The sequence below is a fragment of the Prosopis cineraria genome, unplaced genomic scaffold (assembly GCF_029017545.1).
Source record: "Prosopis cineraria cultivar Desert tree isolate PC_DT_omini unplaced genomic scaffold, ASM2901754v1 PC114, whole genome shotgun sequence".
NCBI lineage: Eukaryota > Viridiplantae > Streptophyta > Magnoliopsida > Fabales > Fabaceae > Prosopis > Prosopis cineraria.
Genome location: NW_026555441.1, coordinates 1 through 25,003, shown reverse-complemented (window position 1 = coordinate 25,003; position 25,003 = coordinate 1). Strand labels below are relative to the sequence as shown.

General features: G+C 32.2%; 1 protein-coding gene across 1 annotated transcript; it reads right to left on the bottom strand.

Annotated features, from left to right (window-relative positions):
• Positions 1-6,870: 6,870 nt before the first annotated feature.
• Positions 6,871-22,982, bottom strand: LOC129295439 (inositol hexakisphosphate and diphosphoinositol-pentakisphosphate kinase VIP2-like). The gene is made up of 24 exons (XM_054933957.1): positions 22,901-22,982; positions 22,330-22,434; positions 22,117-22,209; positions 21,666-21,740; positions 21,018-21,103; positions 19,805-20,011; positions 19,620-19,719; positions 19,454-19,524; positions 18,735-18,816; positions 17,862-18,020; positions 17,679-17,721; positions 15,117-15,199; positions 14,885-14,947; positions 14,722-14,796; positions 14,238-14,363; positions 12,865-13,106; positions 11,709-11,753; positions 10,185-10,251; positions 9,735-9,806; positions 9,099-9,352; positions 8,968-9,025; positions 8,138-8,305; positions 7,686-7,760; positions 6,871-7,350 (listed from the first exon to the last, which is right to left on the bottom strand). The coding sequence occupies exons 1-24, from the start codon at positions 22,952-22,954 to the stop codon at positions 7,093-7,095; spliced, it is 2,661 nt and encodes an 886-aa protein (XP_054789932.1). The 5' UTR covers positions 22,955-22,982; the 3' UTR covers positions 6,871-7,092.
• Between the last annotated feature and the right edge of the window lie 2,021 nt (positions 22,983-25,003).

Sequence of the window (25,003 nt, the reverse complement as noted above, 5' to 3'; positions counted from 1 at the left end):
GTTGGAGAGTTGGTGTAGGCTTTTGGTACTTGTAATTGAGTTGGGACACTAATGTTGTGTGTTTTTATGTGAAAAAGTGATAAAATGGGTTTTAGTGTCTAACTTTTTTGTAAAAAATGAATTTAAGTGTGAAACTTGTGCCATTAGCTAGAGTTAGGAGAAAGGTCTATATAGACACCAAAACCATATCAATTGGACAATGCGCTGCAGCTCATGGTGTCTCACGCCGTATCGTATAGCACGAAGAGGGGTAAGTCATGGTGCATATGTCTTTAACCGTGGCACATGTCACATTTTCTACATAAAATATAGTTTTAAGTTTTGAAATTCAATGTTTTGGGTTCTAAATAATTTTTAAGCTTCCGCATTGTTTTAAGACTCTGATTTGATTTGAATATATCAAATGTTTGAGAAATTAGGATATTGAATTTTAGGGATCTCAAGGTAATGTTTTGGGAGTTGCTCCCATTTATGCATGTACAAACTTAGTAATCTGTGTACCTCAATAATGGAGTTAATTGTAATTTAGTAAAGGAGACCTTACAAATACTTTATCACAATATAAAATATATCTTTTAAAAATCTTATTTGATCCAAAATATGAGATATTGAAGGAATTTTATAATTGTTTTTCAACTATATTCATATTTTATTTATTATTATTTTTAAATGATACATTAAAATATTAATTATCATTATCAAAACACTTATATAAAGTATTTAATAATAATAAAATTGAAAAAAATGTAAATTTTCTTGAGAATTAAGATTTTAACTGTTTTTTAATTGTGCATTAGTTATCAATGTCCACAATTTTAGCCTAGAAAGAGAATAAAAGAAAGTAAAAGTTAGTCAACTTCACATTTATTAAAAATGTTAGTTACTCCTTATGGTCTTATTTATAGGACACATTTTAGAAGTAATTTTTATTTATTTAACATGCAAGATATTTTATAATAATTAAACTTTTTTTTAAATTTTACCATTTTTTGATCATCACAAAGGCATTTAACATAGTTATATCATTATTTAGAGTCAATAGTAAAAATAAAAATATATTTTATAAAATATATTTTTTTAAGATGTATGAAATAGTTAAAAATATCATACAATAAAGATGGGTGGGAGTATAATTTTAAAAAATATATAAAACTTTCTAATTCTACTCTTCTTTATAATTAATAACTATAATAAATCAATATTTAATAATTCAAATGACACTAAATAAATAAGGGGTAAAATTAAAAAAAAAAAGTGATTACTATAACTTCATCACACATCAAGGACTGCAAAATCTTTTAAACTTGGCAGTTGACATCCTATTCAGGACTGGGTGGAGTATAAATATAGTTTTATTTGAGTCAATAAGTGTTTAAAATTATACTAAAATATAATATAATTTTTTAGTGAAAGATTAAGTAAATAAATTTAAAGCATATACTTTAAAAAAATATAATTAATATATAAAAAACACGTGATAAACTACACAATTTATAAAATATTAATTATATATAATTGAATTATATGCATTTATAAATATATTTTAATTTAATTCAAATTTTATTATATATAATGTTGATGCATGAAAGGCATCTTCAAATTAGGACTCTCTCTATTAAAAATATAAGATACTTTTAATCAAATCTTGTATTCTAATAAATTAATTATTTATTTTTAAACTAACATCATCTTTTTATTTGTTCTTATTTAATATAATGTTTCACTTTAAAATAAATATAAAATGATATATTTATTATATGCATTTTTTAAAAAAGCACATTAATTACACTTGAAAATATTAAAAATGTTTTACAATTTTAAACATTCAATTTTTTAAAAAATTTGATATAAGAAAAGAGTTTTTAGTGGAAGTGAAAGTGAAAATAAAAATAGAAGTGAAAGCAAAAGTGAAATAAAAAAAATGTTTGTTATAATGATAAAGTGAGATAAAAATTTTATACAAGTAAGAATGGTGAAATCGAATTCTTATGGATGCATGATGGAATTGAGTTTCATAATTTTTTTTTATAAAATTAGGTCCCTTGAAAAACTCAATTCCTACATACCAAACAAGTAAATGTCATAATAAGACTCCTACCTTCACTTCTCTAATCCCAATTACAAAGTACCAAACTAGGCATTATATCATTGAAAGGATGGGATATATATTACTCCCCCCAATCCTATTTATAAGATACTTTTTAAAAAATTCATTTGGTTTGATTTATAAATCACGACACATCTTCTTAGATAATATTTAAAAAATATTTTAAAATTATCCTTTATAAAAAAAATAACATAACATTATTTTTTAAATTTATTATATAAGAATATATATAAAATTTTATACACTTTTATTTTTTATATTTTTTACATTAATATTAATAAAATTAATAAAAATAATTTATAAAAAAGATCGGTGGAACATTTTGCATGTGTTGTGCCAACTCCCTAGGAGGCAAGGACCTCAGGTGGCACTAATATTTTAAGTGTACGGATAAAATTCGCCATGCTACCGTACATTATCTGGCAGCAACACAGATAATTTTATTTATTTATTTATTTTTGCTGAAGCTATAAATATATTTATCTCCAGAGTCACGCCTCTTAGGGGGGAAAATAAGACAAAATCATTAAGAAAACGACCAATCCAGAGCCGTTGCTCTGTTGCCCATTATGATGCTACAATTTTGTAGGCTAAAATATATAGTATTATATACTAACTGAATGAATTAGACATACTTCATTAAGAAATTTTATAAGTAATACACAAAACATAGAAAAATAATATAACCCCAAAAAAATGTTATAGATTGAATGAAGTTCAGAGAGAAATGAAAACAAATGGGAAAAGTGCTCTGTTTTACTGACATAAAGAATTTACAATATAAAAATATTTTAATAATAACTAATAAATATTCTAATAATATTCAATGAATATAATTTTTTTTTAATTTTAATAAAATAAATATTAATAGATAATATATAATAGATGTCTATCTCAACGTACATACATACATGATTGGTGTGTCCAGTAGAAGTAAGGATTAAGGAAGGTATTCACTATTGAGAAGCTGGACGGTCGGAAGTAGGAGAAACAAGTAATTCTGTCTTAAAAAAAAAAAAAGTCCCAAAAACACATTTGTTGGATTAATTGATCCTCGCTTATTTTTATTTCTTTTTCCTTTTTAACAATTCCTAATAGGTATGTGTGTTTTTTTATTTTCTTTTTTTTTTTCAGGTGCGTTCCCTTTTTTTAACTAAACTATCACATATACAATAGTTGATGTTCGAAACCTTAATCACTTGCTTATATAACAAGAGTTTTTACCATGCCAACTTTAATTAGTTGGTGTCCTTATAAAAATATTAATTTTCTCTGTTAATCTTCAACTACATATGGTATTTAATGAAAATCAGTTATTATTTGATAATTGTTAATAATAAAGAATTAAACAACTACCAAAAAAAGGTTAAAAGGTCCACACCTGTTATCTATTATAAGAATGAATCATCTAAAATTAAGAATATGTAAAATTTCATGAAGTTCACTTTTCAATTAGAAAGAGAGAGACAATTTTATATTTTATAAAAAATAATATATGTATGTGTGTATACATATATTCATGAAAATTCATGATATCATCTTTAGAAATTTTGCTTCCATTAAATATCTATACAATCAAGGTGGATGGGGTGTCTCCTTCCAAAGAAGATGTGGTTCAACTCTCTTGCCTCATTGCACCTAACTTGTACTTACGTATAAATCATTGTATATCTCAGTAAAAAATACATATTCATTCAAATCCTTAATAAGCTATCACAACGATTCTTTTGGGACATTCCAAATAGGTGTATTCTTAATCCTTGATGCAGCATGGAGGCTTCATATACACATTACACAATACCATATTTATTCGTTTCAAACTTACTCTAAAATCTAAATACACCTTTCATAAATGGATAGAATTAGGTTATTTATGCTTGTAAGAAAAAAAGGTTTCAATATATTAGTGGTGTAACGCAACGGGACAATATTCATGGACCTGATCTTTTCCTTCTCTTCTCTCCCTCTTCATTTCATTATTATTTGAGGTTAATTTGAAAATTATTTTACAAGAAAATGACGAGGTTAACGCCCTTTTCCATAAATAAGGGACACGAATTTTATTAGGCGGTCATGGATTACCAATGCAATTTTGATCCTTGAAAGACTGTTTAGGCATCGACTCTTGAGTTTTAATAATTGCCGCTTTGATTATCAATTAATTTATTGGTGCATTTTCTTGCTCCTATACATATATATTGCTTACACCCAAAAATCGTTCATTTTAATATATTAAAAAGAATCTACACTGATGTTCCTAATTATAATAACGTTGTAAATATTTTATTATTTTGTTTCGATTGAAGTGGCTCTAGCAATTGCTAATACTCTTCTCTCAGCTAAACTGCACCATATCCCCGATGGTTGATTGTTTTATTTTCTTTGCTACAAGATGGAGTGGACATATTTTTACTTAGTTAAAATAAATATTTGATAATAAATAAATAGATAAATAAATTGTTTTCTCTCTTTCAAGATAAAAAATAGTAAAATAATAAATTAGCTGGAAAAAAGATGACAAATTCGCACCAAAAATGGTACGTATAATGCAAGGATGCACGAAGTCAACACAGATGTTATCAATTTGATTGTAAAACCCGAAAGTGTTTGTTTGAAATATGCATAACACTAAAGTTGCATTCTTTTGGTCCTTATTGGCACCTTTTTCTTTCACAAAAAACAAATTAAAGCACAAATCAATAGTGATTCTCTTATTTAGTTTTACGATATTATTATCCTTCCGTGTACCGAATCAATTTTCATGTTTCTCTTACAAAGCTCAACCTAATCAATTTACTCGTTTCTTTTTGACATTGTATAGTTCCTGTATCTCTAAGAAAAATATGCCCAGTCGCAGATTGCTGTGACGGTTAAAACCTATATAACTGCGTTTATTTTTCCCCCAAGGTATATGGACAGTATAGTTGAGAAAATTTGTGCCCAATGTGAAAAGATATTTTATTTAATTACTGCGTGACGTCATTTAACCTACAGACATGCCTAATAGTTCCTTAAAAATAGCAGATATTATCAAATTTTAATATAAATGAGAGGAATTATTCTGATAGCAGCTTAGTTACGGCAGCAGTTATTGAGGCAATTTATTGGCCCTAAGCGATAATATTAGTATTCAAGTGGAATATTTTTTTTCTTTTTGATATATTCTCGAATTTTGTCAATAACAACTAACAATGTATGGAGGGGCCGAAGGTCGGGACGAATAGGAACACACACACACACACACACACACACACACACACACTGCCACGTGTAGGAATAATTTAAACCAACCCCAATATGTATTGAAAGAATATAAATATAAATTATTATTTCATTTGAATTATTTCTTAATCGGGATATAATTGATATGATACTCTTAAAAATAATTAATAATTTTTTTATGGATAACAATATAGGCGTTTGATGTGGATTATATACATATGATTTGGGTCCAATTTGTTGGGGGGCTAATACGTACACGCCAAGAAGATCGACACCTTTTGATTCGACCACAATGACTTGGAAGCACATTCCTATCGTCTTTTATTAACTTTATTTTCCATTTTATAAAAGAGAAAAAGGCCGCTAAAGCAAGGGTTGGAGAGTGAAACAAATATCCAGAATTCTCGAGGAATGAAATTGGAAGGTGCTCCTATAATGGATATATCAGGTGTAGTGGGAAATAATGCAGTGGTTGGAAAGTAAAAAATCTTCACCCTGAATTTTTATGCAATGACGGATAAGAAATAGGTGTATAAAAATGTTTACAATCATGTTTTATCCAAAATAAAAATTTATAAAAAATATGATATTTTTGATAAATTTATTAATTACTAATTTAAACAATTCAAATTTTATTTAAATGATTCAGTTTAATATTAATTTTTAATATTCACTATTCAAATATACTTTGTAATTCAAATTTGATTTTTCTTCATATTTAAAATTTTTAACTTATGATTTTTTTAAAAAATATTTTTTTTGAATAGTATATTTTTAATGTTATATTTATCCAAAATTAAAATTTTATAAGGATAATAAAAAATTTTAATATTAGTTATAAAGGTATATTTGAATAATCAATTTATTAAAAAATAAAAAAATTAATATCACATTAAGCATCTAGATAAAATCTATATTATCTAAATAAGTGATTAATAGATTTATTAAAATATTATATTTTTTATAAAGTTTAATTTTAGATAAAACATGGTTGTAAACCTTTTTATACACTTATTTTTTATTAGTTATTAGATAAAAATTCAAGGTGAGGATTTTTTATTTTTCAACCACTGCACCTCATCCGTATCCATAAAGTCACCACCAAATCTCTGAACGATCTTGATTGCTGGTGAAATTACAATTACTTGTTTTCACTTGTACCCAATTCTATATTCCATAGATATTCTCCCTTCGAATTCAAGACATCTTAAAATATAAGAATCAAGACTGATGTGATGACACAAATGATCGAAACCACATCCCAATGCGGATAACATAATTGACCTCCAAGTTATGCATGATCAGTACGCATTACGCAATTTTGGACCCAGCTTGAAAATAAACATGGCGATAGTAGAGAAAAATACAGCGTAGTAGGATTGATAACGTTAATGTGTATAATTTGATTTCCTCATCAAAGCAGTAACAGCAGAAATAAGTATAAAAAAATTGAAGTTCGACAAGAGAGGAGTATTAAGAATTAAGAAAAATATATAATCACATGATTCGCATTGCACTGAAATTTAATTTAAGGAAACATATAGAGAAAAATATTTTTTTTGCTGACATTAATTCCTTTCCGTACAATGATACAATGCGCCTTTCTTCAATGATGATTTCTTTTCAAAATTAACGTCCCAACCCTTGCCGTGGGAAAAGGGGCTAATATTCAGACTTTCTAAAATTACTAGAAGAGATATAAAGAAAAAAGGAATTTTTTTTTTTTCCAGGGCGGCTGTTGGCTTTAAAAATTATCTAAGCAGCTACTTGCCATTAGAATTGGCATGCTTATGGAAAGGCCAGAAATTTACCAGGCGCTCGAGGACGCTCTTAGGAAAATAGGTAGGGAATTGCGCAGGTGTTTCTGGGGGAGGAAAGTCTTCTGCTGGCATAGCAAATGGACGAATCATCTTCTCCACTTTCTCTAACGACAGAAACGATCCTACTTCTTGCAGCCTTTCAGGACCCATAATAGGTAAGGTGTGCTCTTGATGTAATGAAGCCGCCTCACTATCATTCTTCTGTCAAACACAAAATTACACCCTTTGTTATATCAGCTCTTCTCTTCAAACGCAAGTTCGCATATTCCACACATCACGAAACATTAATGAGATAAATAACTGTTCTCTCTCGTAAAAAGCTTATAAGAAGTGATCCTAGTGTCAAAAGCTTCTGGTCAAAATACTCCCATAAAAGCTTCAGCCAAATGGCACCACAACACAAGTATCCTGAAACCTAATGAACACTATTGCATACCGCGCAAACAATAAAGGTAAAACAGTAAACCAAAGGAACTTAAATCGTTCCTTCATAATTCATTCGTCTTTGGTAAACTATATTGACTGAGGATCTTTACCTCTAAGGGGGATAAATCAGCACCACGACTAAAGGTCAACTCTATGCGGAACCTTTTTGGATCGTCTAAAGCCACCTGCAGTTTCGCAGTTAAAAGGTTGAATAAAATAACAATCATAAACATGCAACCAACGTCTGCGTCTAACAAACACATCAAATTAAGCCTTGACAGTTATGACCATCATTGGAATTACGGGGCAACAATGATTCAAATTATCAAGCAATAGAATGTAGAGCATTGAGGAACTCTTTTTTTTTTAGAAGAATTATTTTAAGGTCTCACTCAACACAATTAATTACTCTCATGTTCATTGTCATTCTCATAAGTTCAGCTGTAAATGAAGTCGAGAGTAATTAATTATGTTAAGTGAAACTTGAATATAATTCTCCCTTTTTTCATTCTAACGGTAAAAAATAAGAAATACTGACAGGAAAATTTCTAAAATGACGCACCTCTATATTCTCAAACATTCTAAGCACAATGTAGCTCATATAGTCAAGCTCCCTTGTTTTATACAGGCGCTCTAGCGCATTATAGCAAACCAGACTATCTTCATCTTGAAGAGATTCATCCAAATTACAATAACGAATTACATTCATAAGAGAATGGATATGTGATTCCTGCAAATAAAAATAATCGTGGAAAAAAGTAAATGAATCGGAATAGAACAATTTTGTTCAAATAGGGGGAAAATTATACAATCATTGTCAGTTCGGATGCATGAATTTACAGAGATATTAACGGTTGAGCTCTACATATAATTTCATTATATAAAATTTGTTCCGATGTATCATTGTTTCTTTATGTTTTAATAGGATGTCATTTAAGAAATCAATACAAGATATAATATCATTTGACTTTATAATATCAAAACAAAATATTGAATTTATAACAGAAAGTAAACTTGACTAGCAAGTAATAATGGCAATGGCACAATTAAGAGACCAAGAAGGTCATTGACAAATCTCTAGCATCTATTAGAACCGTAAAATACGGAAGTGAAATTAAACAAAAGCAACATGGATAAATCTTGTCTAAAATAACAACTTTTTGATTGAAATTTATAATTGAAATCTTTTCATGTTGAGAAAATTCGAACATTAAATTTCTCTTCGATGGAAAATTAATTTGGACAAAAGGGGCATGCAACATAACTAAGCACATTCATTTCACCGTTTTAAATGAATCATATGGTACAAAACACTGGAAATCTTATCCATAGAAGATACAGGGTAAAAGTCCCTGCCATCATGAAGCAAAAATAATGCAATAAAGCACTCACTGATGTGAAGTACAGTCTTGTTCGCACATGACGCTCAGGTGTCTTCACATTTGCATACCTGATGGGAAATTAGATGGTTAAAACACAACATAATAGTAATGCAGAAGATCAAATTGTGTTCTGATACTCACTTTGGATCTAAACGATATTTTGTCTCTTTATCATCATCATCATCTTGATCCAAAGAAATATCACTAAAAGTGTTGGATCTTCTTGGTTCATCATTTTTATTTGAAAGTTTTGAATTGGACTCCATATCTTCCTGTTCTGTTTTTAAGGTCGACGAAACATGATCTTGGTTACTCTTTAACTCGGCAACACTAATGGCTTCCTCACGAGTATTCCTCAAGTCAATTAAAATTTTCCCCAGTAAACGACGTGCAATCTGAACCAAAACAACAGAAATGAGGGTTAACCCCCCCCCCACCGTTTTTTTTTTTTGGGGGGGGGGGTACAGTAACAAATAAACATATAGAGAAATGCATTTAATTGAGTATCAATAACCAAAGCAATATCCAGTTATGAAACTGAAGACAAAATGCTACATACGGGTCATTACATCGCATACAGTTTCAGACCTCACATTTCACAAGTACTTCTTTGGGGTTAAAACATAGTATTGGCTCAAATCAGAATCAATAATGAGGATTGACATCGCAATTATAAAAGTCGAAAGCATAATTTATGCAAGGACAGAATAAGAAAATGAATCAAATATTGATAACGTAAAGAGGCAATTTGTGATGTATCTTACAGCATGGCCATACCTTAGAGCCAATTTTTAACTTCTGCTTTGGGTTAATTCCATATTCATTTGGAATAACACCATCAGCGAGTGCCTGCAAATAAAATAACACCATCAGCGACACAATTTGTGAACGTCCATTTTTTTATAGCTGTTCGCTTTCTGCAAGGGACAACTTTCAAAAATGGCTTGATTAGTTGCACGCCCCCCACCCCCCAAAAATAAAAACAAAGAAAAGAATTAAAATAAATATTTAGCTGTAAACACAGTTCAGAATTTGCGGGGAATGGACTTGCAGAGATTGGTGCTCAGACTTGGAAGTTGAGCAAGAAGTACGTACTTCTGTTTTAGAAAGGATATGAGTGCAGTAGAAAAAATAAACAGACATTCACTTTCCAAATAAGAGAAGAAATTTGCAATCCACTAAATCCACTTTGAAAGCATTGAGATATCATGATGTACTTTTGTGTACCTGAGCGACTTTGAAAAGCTCATCCAGTCCTTCCAGATTAAGATGAGCATTGTGCAAGAGATCATACCTGTAGAGTATAAATGTAAGTCAAACTTATGATTTGTAGAAGAAAAATATAGAATTAGAGAAGTTTAAAACACCAAACTTATCTTCTAACACATAAAATTGTGGATTAGTTTAATCAGTACATAGTGTGATAGACAGTAAGAGACAAATAGAATAATTGAATATTTCCCCAAACTGTGCTCATTCCTTCACCGAACATTAAGATGACAAATGGTTACTTATTTCTATGGTCCCAAGGATTTTGATTTTGAAGGTTCTTAGAGGTCAATGTATGTGTTGAACCCTTAAGTGTCCTTTTCCCTTAGTTTATTCCACTTTGTCTTCTCTGACAAGCTTCGAGTGCATTCAATGCTTGCAGTAAATGCCAATAATGGGGATAAGATAGCTTGAGCAAAAGTATGCCGTGCTCTGAAAGAAGAGATGATCTGATCAAGCCACAACCAATACCATGGCCTCTCTATGCTCCATACATCTCAGCTAGTGTCTTGCAACGAGCAAGAGACAGGAGAACAAAGCATAAAGCACATAATCTTTCTTCTATGATTGACTAATTCAAACATGCAATGGATAAATTCTTAACGTTTTTATATCTGAAGGTGAAGGGCATCGATAAAGAAGATACAGAAGCTAAATGAATTATCTTTGAAAATTTCACGGTAGTCCTGCCCGATCATTAAACCATCTAATGTTTCCAAGTACATATCTTTCAATCATTTCATTTGTAAAATCCTTCCAAGAGTGCATTAGTTATTTAGGGGATGAGCTGTGGAAAAACCTTAACAGAAGTTCTAGTTGAGCTTAGAAGCCTTAGTGCTAAAGCTGCTCTTATACTCTGATTTTCTGGTGTGAAAATCCCACCAAGTTCAAGAGAACTGGATGTGAAGTTCTAGTTGAGCTTAGAAACCTTAGTGCTAAAGCTGCTCCTATACTCTGAGGGTGTGAAAATCCCACCAAGTTCAAGAGAACTGGATGTCAGACAGGAGTTTAAATCAGGATAACTAGGATCTCTTCTCTATCCTCTACTTTCATTGTATCCATTTTTGTTTCATTCTAATTAACTTGAAAATCTAGTGGATTGAATGTCAGAACAATTCTGAGACCACAGGAAAAAAAAAATCTCAGATCAAGTCAGCTGTATCTTTGAGCATAGTTCATTTCCCCTTCATTATTCTAGTATCTAGTCGATTTAATCTTAGAACCAAAATCTCAGATTTAAGATAAATTTCCAGTCAACTTATCTGCTCATACACATTTTTATTAGTATCACGAGGTTTTAAGAATTAAAATTAAATCTAAGTTTGCATCAAAACCTGTTAATAACTTCCTAAAACATTATCGCAATGCTTTTTTGGTTCAGATTACATTCAGACAATGAGAAAATTCTAAGAGAATCCTGTTTCTTATGGGCTAGGAAAGAGTATATCAGCATAAAAGCTTAAACTTTTATGAGATACTTACTTGCATGAATCATAAACATCAGGAATTTGAGTGATATCAAAGCGGCTGCAAGAAAACACAACATCAGTGTGTCTGCAAATCCATTTTCCACAAGCAGAAAACAAAATTATAGAAGTGCAGTGGCACCCATAAAAATAATGTAACGCGCATGATCTCCTCTTCATGTTTTCGGAAAAATTAATGAAAAATATCATCATGAAATATTAATTACGAATTTAATAGAAATTCATGACACTTAACTCCTAATCAATGAACAGTATAACACTTGTTTTTTCTAGTTTAACTTCTTAAAAAAAATAAAACAAAGTATAGATAATAACATGAGGGAAAATTATTTTATGAAATGAATTCAGTAGCAGACATATTTAGTTTGAGAACAATTCCATTGAAGAAAGATACAATGATGTTCATATGAAAGCAAGGGGTATGTAATGAATTTTGAACCTACGAATAACTAGATTTTACAAACTCCAAGTGTGACATTTTCTGTTCATTTAAGTGATTTTGATGGAGCCCTCTATTCTAATAAGCTTTAAACAAGCATAAACCAGAAACTACACCAAAAATGGGGACTGAAAATTACTATTACCGAATAGCAAAGTTGGATTACAGCGAAATAAGGAACTGAAAATTACAACGTACTGAAACAGAAACAGCACAAAATACACTCCACCAAACAACAATCACAAAATATAAGTCACTCACTTACAAACATACACTAAGCAGAAGATAAAATGATGAAGAAAGATGACTTCCTCCACCCCTAACCTGGCATTCGAGAGGCCAGAGCTCTCCTTACCACTCTCAATATTCAAAATACTCCACACTTTTCTTCTACACGAACATATAGATTTAAAAAGCCAAAAAGTAGATTGCCTCTGCCAAAACACTAGCTTTACTCCCCTACTCTGATGTGTCAGCTGGTCTTTACTCATAGGATTTTCTCCTAAACCCATAGTACCATATTTTCTGCCCTTTGCCATTCTTTTTATATCTCCTTTTTGTGAGTTTTCATAGTGACAGGAGATGGGGTCTTATCATTTAAATTTTTGAATGCATTAGTAGCACTCCTTATCTTAGCTCTATAATAAGTAAAAAAATAAATAAATAAAGTAGAAGGAGAACAAAATTGAGTAAAAATATAGCTAATACATACTCCTTGCGTTCATTATACAAGTCTCTTTCAAGCTTTTTCCAGCGGGCATACATCAGAAGGAACCCCTCACTTCCACAGGGCAATCCAGCAGCTATGCGATCAATGTCAATATTTGTCTTGCCAAGTGCCTTTGCTTGGTCATAAGGAGGAATTACGTCATATGAGCTTGTTTCTGTAAGCTTCTCATCTTCATCCATGGCAAGTAGTCGTACTTGTTCAGTGACCTTCTTAGTTAATTTCACCTGAACAAGATATACATGGGAATTACAAAAGAATGATCATAATGATTACAAGTTATGCATGTCCCTACCCTGTTTCTAGAAATATTCACTAGAATAGATTAACATCTATGAACAGTGAAAACCTATACGCAATAATTTAGAAACAATGTTATCTAGAAAGATATCTCTTAGTAAATAATATTTCTAAAAGCTTGATATATGATAGATCACAATGATGTCGTACAATCCATACAACTAACCCCATCTAGTGGGATAAAGCTTGTTGTTGTTGCTGCTGTTGTTATCTAGAAAGATAATAGGCTCTAATCCTACATCCCATTGTTAAAGTCAATCTATCACTCTTGTCCAACAGATTCAATTGTCCCGTTCATCTGCCTCACTTTCAATAAAAATTTAATTTCCCATATTGTAATAACATATGCTATAAAAATTCTTGGGAAAATTCCATTTACAGTAACTGAAAAAAATAAAATAAAATCAATTTCTGTTCCTCAAAGTGGTTGTTTTGCATTCTATTCCTTGTGCTCGTTAATTCTTTTTTGTTTCCCTCAAGTGATTCCATTTTCATTTGTTTCTCTTGTTCTCATTTTACTTGATTCTCATTATTGTCATTTCATTTGGAATGGTGTAATCCATCTATTCATTATGCTGGTATGCGAAAGGGGACTTTAGAGAGTCTAACGTTGGTTAAAACAGGGAGTGCTTCACGAAAGTTTTTAGAATATCCTGCAGCCTTTCCAACTAAGCTTAAATTTTGATACAATTTACTGTTAACGCCAGCTTGTCAAAAAATAAAAACTAGCTGTAAATAACAGTAATTCAAATCATTTTGATGCTCCAGAGTATAAAATGCGCTGGGATTTATGCCTGAACTCAAAGTAATTATGTTGCCATAAATTGGAAAATAAACTTGTGAAGCTAGTCCAAGAAATGCAGGAGTAACTTGAGTGTCATTCTAATTTATTGATAATAAAGATAAAATCAAATTAAATAATAAAATCCTAACAAGGCAGAACCTGGAAGAACTAGAGTATATTCATTGATTCAGATAGTGCATTTTTGTGTCTGCCCTGATTCTCAGAACAAGAGGTCTAAACTACTATAATGCATTTCTATATTCCAAAATATTACCAGCTTGACGAGTAATTCTGATGCATTGGGCGGCAACCCTACTCCATCTTTCATCCAAGGAAATTCAGATGATCCATTGCTATGAGCCATCTTTGGACTACAGGTAATAATCTCATTTAACCGAGCCTACAAAGAATCCAACCAATACATAAAAGTAAAATAAATAAGTAGTACAGAAAATACTGTACCAGTGTCCTAAAAGCAAGAGAAAGAGCTTTTATGCATAGGAGAACAGGGTTATAATAATTAATAATTTGGACTTGCCATTCTGGACAGTGGATGGGGCCGTTCTTCTCAAGTTAATATGTTATTGAGTAACTTGAGGCAAAGAACCAATTTGTTGGATTAATTTACATAGTTGTTTTGTTCTCTTTATCCTAAAATTTTCTTTTATATGATAAAGGGACTTTAATTAAAGTTTGGTACTTTAGATACTAAAATTCCTATAATATAAAAGAACGAAAATTATAAACAGGTTACTGACCTTGGCTTCTTCCATTTCAATACTCGCATTGTCAAGTCCATCCAACATGGAGGAGTCTTTGCTAACAAGGGAGACCTTTAAGATAGGTACACATGTCAGTCAGAAAAGAAAAAAAAATCCAACCCAAAGAACAGGCCAAAATCTTCGGGAAAAGAACACAAACCAGGATTGGTGTTAGCTGCCCTTCTAAGTCAAGTAAACCTTTGGCAAATGCTGCTGCAGACATCTGTTAACAAAAGCATTTTTCAAGAAAGGACTAATTATACCAAATGGAGAGGAGAAATTAACTAAAGTCTAGTAGACATAGTTGTTAAAAATCCCACATTTTTATTTGCTACAACTTTAATTAAGATTCTGATTCTTTTAAGTCTTCATTTATTCAGATTTTCCAATACCTGCACTCGACCCTCATCAGAGCTGTAAATCTTAAGATCATGACGATATGTACTATGGAGTCGAAGAAGACCTGTACCTTCCCCTGCATTTTTTTAAAAGAACACAAGATGATAAGGCCTTTTCGTACAAAATAATGTTAGATATTATTGTAATTAGTCGGTTGAGTAATATCTGCAATTATCAGTTTGGTTATTTGCCTCCTGCCATTCAGTCTGACTCCAGCATAAATACCACTTGTAAACTCATTGCCTAATTATCATAAAAAATTCTTTTTGACATTCATTGTTATGGTATCAGGACTTGGTTCTCAATAACCTTGTTTTCTCATCTAGCCAATATTTCATGGCATTTTCATCCAGTTCCAGATCTGGGTTGCATTTTTTGCACCAGTCCAGATATGTCTGTGGCTGCTTCCTTTGCCATTTTGATTCTCATTCCTTCATCTTAAAACCGGAACCACCAAGAAACCATCTCAGACTTGCTTGATAGGTAAACCCATGTGACAAAGCCTATTCTGATAATCTTTCTATGCAATGAATCTCACATGCCTACTCATGGGTGTGCATAATGCCACCACTCCACCATGGTCAAGCCAAAATAAGTAGCTAGCCTCTTTTCTATATACCCCTGCCATGTTTGAGTTGTTTACTGCCCACCCAAACCACTGAATCGTCTGTGATCAAAGCTACCAATTATGTATTGCCATGATTGCTAAGTATTTAGGCTACCTACAGGTTGAGTGGAAAGAATTACTCGAAGAGGTCACAGCTGTTCATACTTTCTTAAATTGATTCATTTTCTTCGTATGAATCCTAAACCAGTGAACTAAACTTTGACGCCAGGGATGATGCAAATTCCATGATCACTTCACGGCTGTGGAATTCTGTGACACCTGAATTCTGTGTATATTTCTGAAATTGGCACAGAAGATCCAGGATGCTTCTCAAGAAACCTACTCAAAAATGCAAGATACAGCACGAATATCTGAGATCAATACCAAGATCTCTCCAACACTAAACAGGGAAGTATGTCTATTACGAATTACTAAATATTCTAATGCAATGAAAGGTTTATGGCAGGAAATCGACCATTACCACAGCACCAAGATGAAGCACAATTAGATACAGCTATTCCAAACCAATTTGCGAAGAACCAACAAATCCATAGCTATCTTTGTATTGAATATTGAGTATGATGCTGTAAGAGTTCACATATTGGAGAGGGAAGAATTACGCAGCCTAAACAAGACCATTGAATAATTTGGGTGGCTAGATCTAGTGCGGAAGCTGAGTTTAAAGCCATGATACTGGGGACCTATAAGCTAGTATCGATAAAAATAATCTTCAAAGATTTGGAGATCAAGTGGAAAAGTCTAATGAAACTTTACTATAACAAGTCAGCCATTGTGGAAAAGAATGATTGATTTCATTGATATTTCATTTGAACATGGTATGGGAATTTACAAAGAAAAAGAGATATCTACAATAAATGCAAAATATTCCCTATACAGTCAGCATCTAATCATGACCTTATCAGAAAAATAAATGCAATAAAATCTGATTTTTCACAGCTATCAACATTTTCCACAATAGAGTGAAACACATTCAAATGAAACGTATTAAAGTAAACCAGCACTTTATAAAAGAGAAACTAGCTGGTGCTCTAATTTGTACTTCATTCATAACTACATACAACTAACCAGCTTGAAGATGTACTCACTAAAGGATTGTCTAGTTTCAACATTCAAGACTCAGTCATGAATGTGGGAATGGAAAACATCCACTCACCAGCTTGAAGGGGGTATGCAATCATAGCAGAACGACACAGTTAACGGAAGGCAAGTATAGCCATTCAAAATAGGATACAAGGGACAATAACAGGTGTGTAACACAAATTAGTCAAGTTCAAGACCATTGTGTCTCCAGTCCTAAACCAGTTAGCATGTTGAATCCAAAATTCTCTGAAAGAAAACGATCCATACAATACAAGTATAAATGACCAATGGAATGGCCTAGAGTCTGCTGATTATATCATAATTATGCACTTTTACTTTTATAGCTACAAGAAAAAAAAGCATAAACTCCAGAAATACATTGCTGAGAAGGATGTTCCAAGAAATAAAATAATATAGGCCTGAAAAGAAATGGAGTACTAGGTTGACAAGTAATTCAGTATGAGATGAAAAAAGAATGCAGGAAGTAACTGCAATTTTGGATCTAGGATTTGTACACGGGAGTTTGGGGCAATATATGGTTTATAATCAGTAGATTAGGATTTTCTTGACGGTTTTTAGGCCCAGGGATATGCTATGACAAGCAGAATTATACAATGATTCCACTGGTTGTTCAGTTGAGTTCCAAGTTTTAGTTCGGTTGAAGTTTGTTTTGGGTGTCTATATATAGCCCTGCAGTAAGGGGCGGTGATCATTCTTCTATTATGATACTGAATTAAGAAAGTTAGTTATTGTGAATGCTTTTCATTAGTGATTAGAATTTGGAGTACATTGGCTTCTCTTCACATATAGCATCATTGAATTCTATGAAGCAAGAGATTCAAATAACCTGGATACATATTATTCCGGAAAAATCTTCCCAGTTCTTCAGCCTGCAAAGGGAAAATAATAATTAAAGCAATTGCCATTGAACATCATAAATTCATGTTTAACCCCAACAATAATGGAACAATAGGAGTATAGCCAAATTCAAACTCAGCAAAAAAAAAAAAATGATATTTTTGTAGTGAACCTGCTTTCTGCCAGCATGTGTAAGAACACCGCCATATTTAAGAACCATTAAAGCTTCAACAGGTCGTTCTTCTTCACCTTCACCATTGCTTTTTGAAACTTTGATCCACTTTAGTGGCTTTAGTTGAACCTTCCTATATATGCCAGAGAAATGTCCCCCCTGATATCATTGAGAAAATAAGAGAAAGTTAAACGTTGAACAAGAGGCGAGAACCTGGACTGCAGTTATGCAGGATATGGAAATTATATGTAGAAGTGTATCTTCCTCTTAGCATTAGCAATATGCATGCCATCTTGTGATGGAGACTTGGTAGTATAGGACACCAAGTCCCACATTGAGTAGCATAGAATGTTTAATATAGTATTTAAGTGGGTTGGTTCTCACATCTTAACGGCTAGCTTTTGGTAGGGCTCCCCATCCCACTTAGGTATCCATCAATTGGTATCAAAGCCAAGTTGTTGGCAGTTCCAGAGAGGGCTACACTTGAAGGGTTCTAAACAGCAAGAAGCTGAGTAAAGTGCCATGGAATGTAGCCGCCAATACATTGGCTTTCCATGAGGGCCAATTATTAGAGACTTGGTAGTATGAGACACTAGGTCCCACATTGAGTCGTATGGGATACATAATGAGATATTCAAATGCGTTGGTTCTCCTACCTCAACAATTGACTTTTGGAGTAAGGTTCCCTATGCGACTTAGGTACCCAGGCTTATGTGTAATCTTGGCATCATACAGTTTAAATTCAAGGTCAATCAAAGAGATACATCAATGCAGTCAATTTTGCAGGATGACTGAATTTTTTGCCCCGTAGCAAGGCTTGTAATAGGAAAAAAAATAACATTGGGAAAAAACACTGTCAAGATAATTAATAACCTCCTCAAGAACTGCTTTAACTTGGCGAAGCTTTTCAGCATGTTCAACATCTTCAGCCTCACTATCACTTTCACGATCTGGTCTATAAAATGCATATAACTGTGATTAATCCAAAACTCTTGCTTATTAAAATATAGATTGATTAAAAGAGAAACAGCTTCTATTAATTATAAACAGAAATGAAAGAAGCATATATCAGCGAGAGTTTCAAACTTTAACGTTGATTATTTGATAAGATACAAGATCTCTCAAGCAAAATACTAAAAAGAAAACAAGGATGAGATATCCATAGACAAGGGAACAGAAATAAGTAAAGAAATACTCACAAGGCATGCATAAGATATATATATATATATATATATATGATCAGTCAGCATGTCAAAAGGGCCAATAAATACAGTTGAAAGTATATGAATATAAGGTATTCCGCAGTGAAAAATTGTAATTTCTGTTTTTTCTTGTTTTAATTATCTTCTGATGATATTTTTTTAAGAGTATCAATCGTAAAAATGATAGAAAGTTGGGGAAAACATCTTATTCAGGGACAGGATTAAGAGGAGTAAAAGCAGCAATAACAAAGAACCTTGAGGAGTAAAAATTTATGCCGCAATCTTCTTAAATTTAGTTGAGCTTAGAGGTGGAATGGAAAGTGAGAAGTTGTCATATATTGTGACAATAATGCAGCATACTCAATAATGAAGTTTATTTTGGTCATATACCTAGTTCGAGGCACTAGCATTCGAGTGGCATCTAACAGATCTTGCAGCTGGATTGCACTTTTAAGTTTTGTCTGCAAATAATGGAATATTGGATCAAGAATGAAGCATCAATAAATCCAGTCACTTAAGAATATTACGGAAACACCAGAAGAAAATAAAGTGGTACCTCTGATCTAGGTCGTCCTCCATTGTATTTCAACATTATGTTTAGCAGCTTTTCCTCGGTAACTTTCAGCTTCACCTTCTGCTTAGCAGTTCTATCACCACTGCCAAAACAAAAAAGTGAACAATAAAGAGCATGGAATTTAACTAATATAACCAATCCAAGGTAAAAACGGAAAAGAAACATACTGACGAATAACAGCAATTACACAACGCAGTTCTTCTGATTGTCCAAAAGTTCCTATGATACCACTACCCTGACGAGTTAATCCCTCAGAAGGTTGAACTGGTTCATTCAGTTTCCATGGCAAAGTTGGTGGAATTGCTGATGAAAGATGAGGTGCTTTTGCATCTAGGAAAATCTTCCGCAGCACACATGCAGCATCATCATAGTACCTTCAATAGCAGCAATGGAAACAAAATTGTAAGATTCATCGAGGTAAAAGGAGGGAAAGCAAGCATTCATTAGAACATATGCAAATAGCGAGTATTTTTCAAACAAGTTGAAAATTTCTCATAAATTGGATTTGTTTCATCAAATTTTCTCCCTAACAGTATTACACATTTAAGGATTTCAAATTTCTGTCTTAAACAGTTTTCTCCTTCTTTTAAGATTAAAATTTGTTATTATCACAACGCAGGCTAACAAATTAAGAATGTTTTTTTGCTTGAATAACTATTTTCCAGTCATATTGTAATGGGGCATCTAAATACTGTAGATAACATGTAGCTTAAGCTAAAAGTAACACATCAACTTCGTCTATACATAAATTTGGCTGAAATAGAAAAACTATAAGCTAAAGGAACCAATGATTCTATTTACCTATTAAACTTCTTGGTCATTCTTTTCACATGAACTTACTGGATGTAATTGATCTTTAAAATTCGAATTGATAAAACATTTTACTTTCCTCAATTTTGAAATACACAGTACTTTAACATTTGGTTGCAATACATAAGCGTCCTCTTGATCAAAATATTATTCATCTGAAAGCATTCTAAATGAACTGCTGGGTAACATCCAATTCAGTATATTATTCAATTTTGGACATATCAGTTGCAAAGGTTTTGGACGAGAGATTGACCGTGCACATACTTGTTATAAAGGCAACTACTAGAAAGTGAATAAGTAGTGGTCCAGATTGGATCACATAGCAAGTCCATAGAATTTAAGGCCCGAAAGATATTAACTAAAATGGTTAAAAAGTCATCATTTATGAAACACTAAAATTTTCAAGCAGCAAAGAAACTCTCCTAATAAAACCACAAATAAAAATTCCAGGGAAAATAACTTAATCTCAAGATATTCAATTATATAGAAGCAAAGGTAATCACCATAAATGTATTTTCAACTATGCTTCCAATATCAAAAGTTCAAAACAATGTAATTACAGAAAGTTACTTGTGTGAGTTCTTAACAAAACTCCATCCATTCACATCACATACATATGAGCGTCCCTCACATCTCAAGAGATCAAACCCACAAACCTGCAAGCAATAAGAAAAACTTATGGTCGGACATGAAGTATAAGACACAAAACTATCATGATGATAATTCTTCGTTGGGACCGATTTAATTGAACAACATTACATACAAACTGAATTATTCTCTGAAAGAATAGGTTACCAAGATACAACACATCCAATTAAATCTACTGCAATAATCACTAGTTCATTTTAAATAAATAAGATATTTCATGATAGGACTTGTTAAGATAGATAGGTCACAGCTAAAAACATTTTGAACGTAATCTAAGCCAGTGATGAAAATTCAGTAAGAAGGCAAAAATGCAAGAGCATGATAAAAGAGCTCGCAGAAGTTGGGCTAAAACCTCCTTTCAGGTAAAAAGAAAAATTTATATGACCATTGGAAAGATTCAACAGAAGTTCAATTAACTATAGGATTACTAGTCAATCTAAAAGTCTAGAGAGAATAAATCTAACAGGATAAGAAGACGTCAGTTTAAACAAACATTTATGTAGTAATCACATGTAAGAAGAAATAAGGAATCTTTGTATGACAAGGAGTCACCACATGCACACAACTTACCGCTTGCTGGAATGCAACGCAAACCTCTCTTGCCATTTGCTTTTCAGCAGGTGTCAATAATACAGGATACCTAACCTGCCAAAAAAAAATTACAGACATGCTTCAACAAGAAATTTCAATCTATATTTCAAGCCACCAATCCATGCTTGCATTGGAATGGAATGGCATATGCTTTCTTTATCTGTCAGCCAACCCAAAATATGTATATATATATACACTTTTTCAACAAAATGCTTTAGAGTTGCAAAACATTAACCATGAGGATAAGACTGTAAATGACAAGCTGACATCTTACAGAATAATTCTGACCCTGGACTAAGCATTGACAGCTAATCCACATAATTACTGTCTAGTAATACCAAATGGAGCAAAGACCAAGCAAAAATAAAAATACGCAGGTCATAAATAAATTCAAGGGAGAAGAGGCTAGAATATTTGGCATGCTACTTACTTCCTTCCCATCATGATTTCTCATAACAACACCATCAACAACAGGAGATTTCCTTGCCTCAGCATGAGCATATTCTGGGCCTACTGTATACACCTATAATTATTTAAAAATTAAAATCATGTCTAAATAAATATTAAAAAATATTCCAAATGACATAAGTGATATAAACTTTTTTAGGCAGAAAAAAGCAACATAAACCTCAAGGTGCCAAACCTTAACATCTGTCCCTCCAGTAGGCATAAACTCCTCGTAGATGTAGGAGCCTTCACGCCTCACTCTTCTCACCTCTGGATGGAATTCACTGGATCGGTTGCCAATCTAATATTGTATATTTGAATAAAGAAAGTTGCTCGTAAGACTTGAGGAAAAATGACAGGAAATGCAGAAAGTACCAAAAGGCATGTCAACGAGCCAACTCCTCCAAATACTTAAGCTGTTAGGAGAAAGCAGAGGAATGGTTTTGATTCATTTCTCTCAAAAAACATATATAGTCGCTGACAATCCAACTAAAAGTCTACAACATTTTATATATTCATTCAAGACGAAAAAACTATATATACCTACCTAACATATGTGCTTAAAAATAAAAGTATTCAGTTCACAGGCACTTGAACAAATAGAAAACAATGCTTTTATAATTCATACTACAGAATCCAGATAAAACATCCCAACACCAACAGTTTCAATGACCTTAGGGAATTTAGATGCTCTCCACATCCTTCAATGTTACAAAAACAATAAGCCTTCTAAATTAAGGAGCCTATAATATCATTCCAGAGCTCACCTTCCTAAACAATTCCTTCATACCTCCACCTGCTGAACTGGGATAGTATATCATTATACTATGGTTATCACCTTAAAAAAGCAGAAAGATAGAGTTAATACCACTTTTGAGAATATGTATTTGCACATTGGTATAAATCTAGCATAAGATCACTATTTGCGTTCAGAAGCTTCTTAGAAACAGATCAATGATGACTAAATATTTGACATAGCATCCTGCATATTATTCAATAATGATTGCTGGATAAGAGCATCTTGGGGGAAAAAAAATCAATACATCTATGTTACAATATAAAAATATAAAGAGGGAGGGAGGCTGTAGAAATAAATAATATGTACAGTCTTTAATTTTACAAATATGAAAACCAATGGCATCCAAAAACCCATCCAGTTAACAATATTAAAACAAAGGCAGAGTTCAGAGAACATAGACCATTGGACATGTCATGTTGGCAAAATAAAATTTAGCTAAGCATAAATACTCTTATGGTGGCATGTACTATTGAACACATGCAGAAGAAAATAAACAATGAACAATATTTGCCGATCTATTTGGATGCTAGGCATGTAACCAACTGCATCAGGATATAGAATTTTTCAAGAAGACAATCATGATGAGATCATATATTCTGGATGCATTTGGGTTTTAAACACAGAAAAACACACTTGGGAATAATGAATTGGTTTATTCAAGTCAACAAGAATTTAAGTTGGACAGTCAAACTCCTACAATGTGCTTAGCAGTTAGCATGCCAAAATGAAGACTTCCATTTTTTGTACAAGCTACTTTATGTTAGCATGTAAAATTAAGGTTCAATTTTTCTACATTAGTTGTGGTGTCTAATGCATTTAACAAGTAACTTCTTTTCATATCATCTGTTGATAGACACTTCATAAAAAAGTGTTTGTTCTCGTACTGACTAGATTCCAGCCAATATCAGATAGTGTTTTACTTTTAATTTACAAGGGTTAAAAAACTAATCAAAATGTTATTTGTAATCAATCACAATTCTTCATTTCTATTTTGATTATATGAAACTTTGGTTTTTGAACTTAAATATCCATAAAAACATTACACGGAAATAAGTAACTTTAAATGTTGACAGTATAAATTTAAATTTTCAATATTAATTATTAGATTTAGTCACAAGTCTAACTGCTTTGATTTTGTCAATGTAGCAAGCAACAAGCCAAAGAAATACTTAATTCGACAAAATATTGATCCACAACATCTGGTTGATTTTCCTAATTTCAAGAAACGTCTATCACTACGAACAGAAAGAATGACAGCATTATTAGTTGTGACCCGAAGACTGTAGCTGTATCATTGTGTTTCTACGTCTTGCATATTTGACAGAAAGACCACACAGATATTTATGCCAAATACCTAATATATTGTGTGTAGGACGTCCTTGTTAGCTAACTGGAAGTGACTGCTTGCAATTTATCCATTCCCAATTATTTGTATACGGATATGACAAAGTATGCATACGGTTTCTCCATATTGGGAGTGCACTGTATATTTATACATGGAACTCCCCCCAAAAAACTGCGTTTACTGCCATGAAAATGGCTTTTTTTGGGGGGGGGGGGTGTGGAGGAACACTCCCCCAAATACACACACAGTTAATTGAGTTATCTCATTGGAAATCACATTTAACATGGATTATCCTCCAGCTTTAATGCCTTTATCCGTTTACTCTTTTTGAGGCTTCAATTCCATTACTTGTATCCTTATTTTCTTTATAGGATCAATATTTTATTAGGTTTGTTATGTGATCGTAATCAACTTAATTAAGTTTTTTAGTATGCTTTAGTTCCTTGTTTTTCCTTCTCTAAAAGGAGCGAAGTTGCCCAATACTCCACTCCTCTCCACATATTGGCCCTCTGCTGCTACTTGAAAATTGAGAGGATCTTGACATTAATCTATAGATTACTTCACTTTTTACATGCTTTTTTTTCCTCATTGTCTTGGTTTTGGAGAAGAAGGAGAAGAAAAGAAAAAAGAGTTGCCCTCAAAGCTCATTCGCATGTATAAGCATCCGGACAAAAGTCAATCATATCTATTAGTTGTTTTTGTGAAGCATACTTTTTCAACGAAACA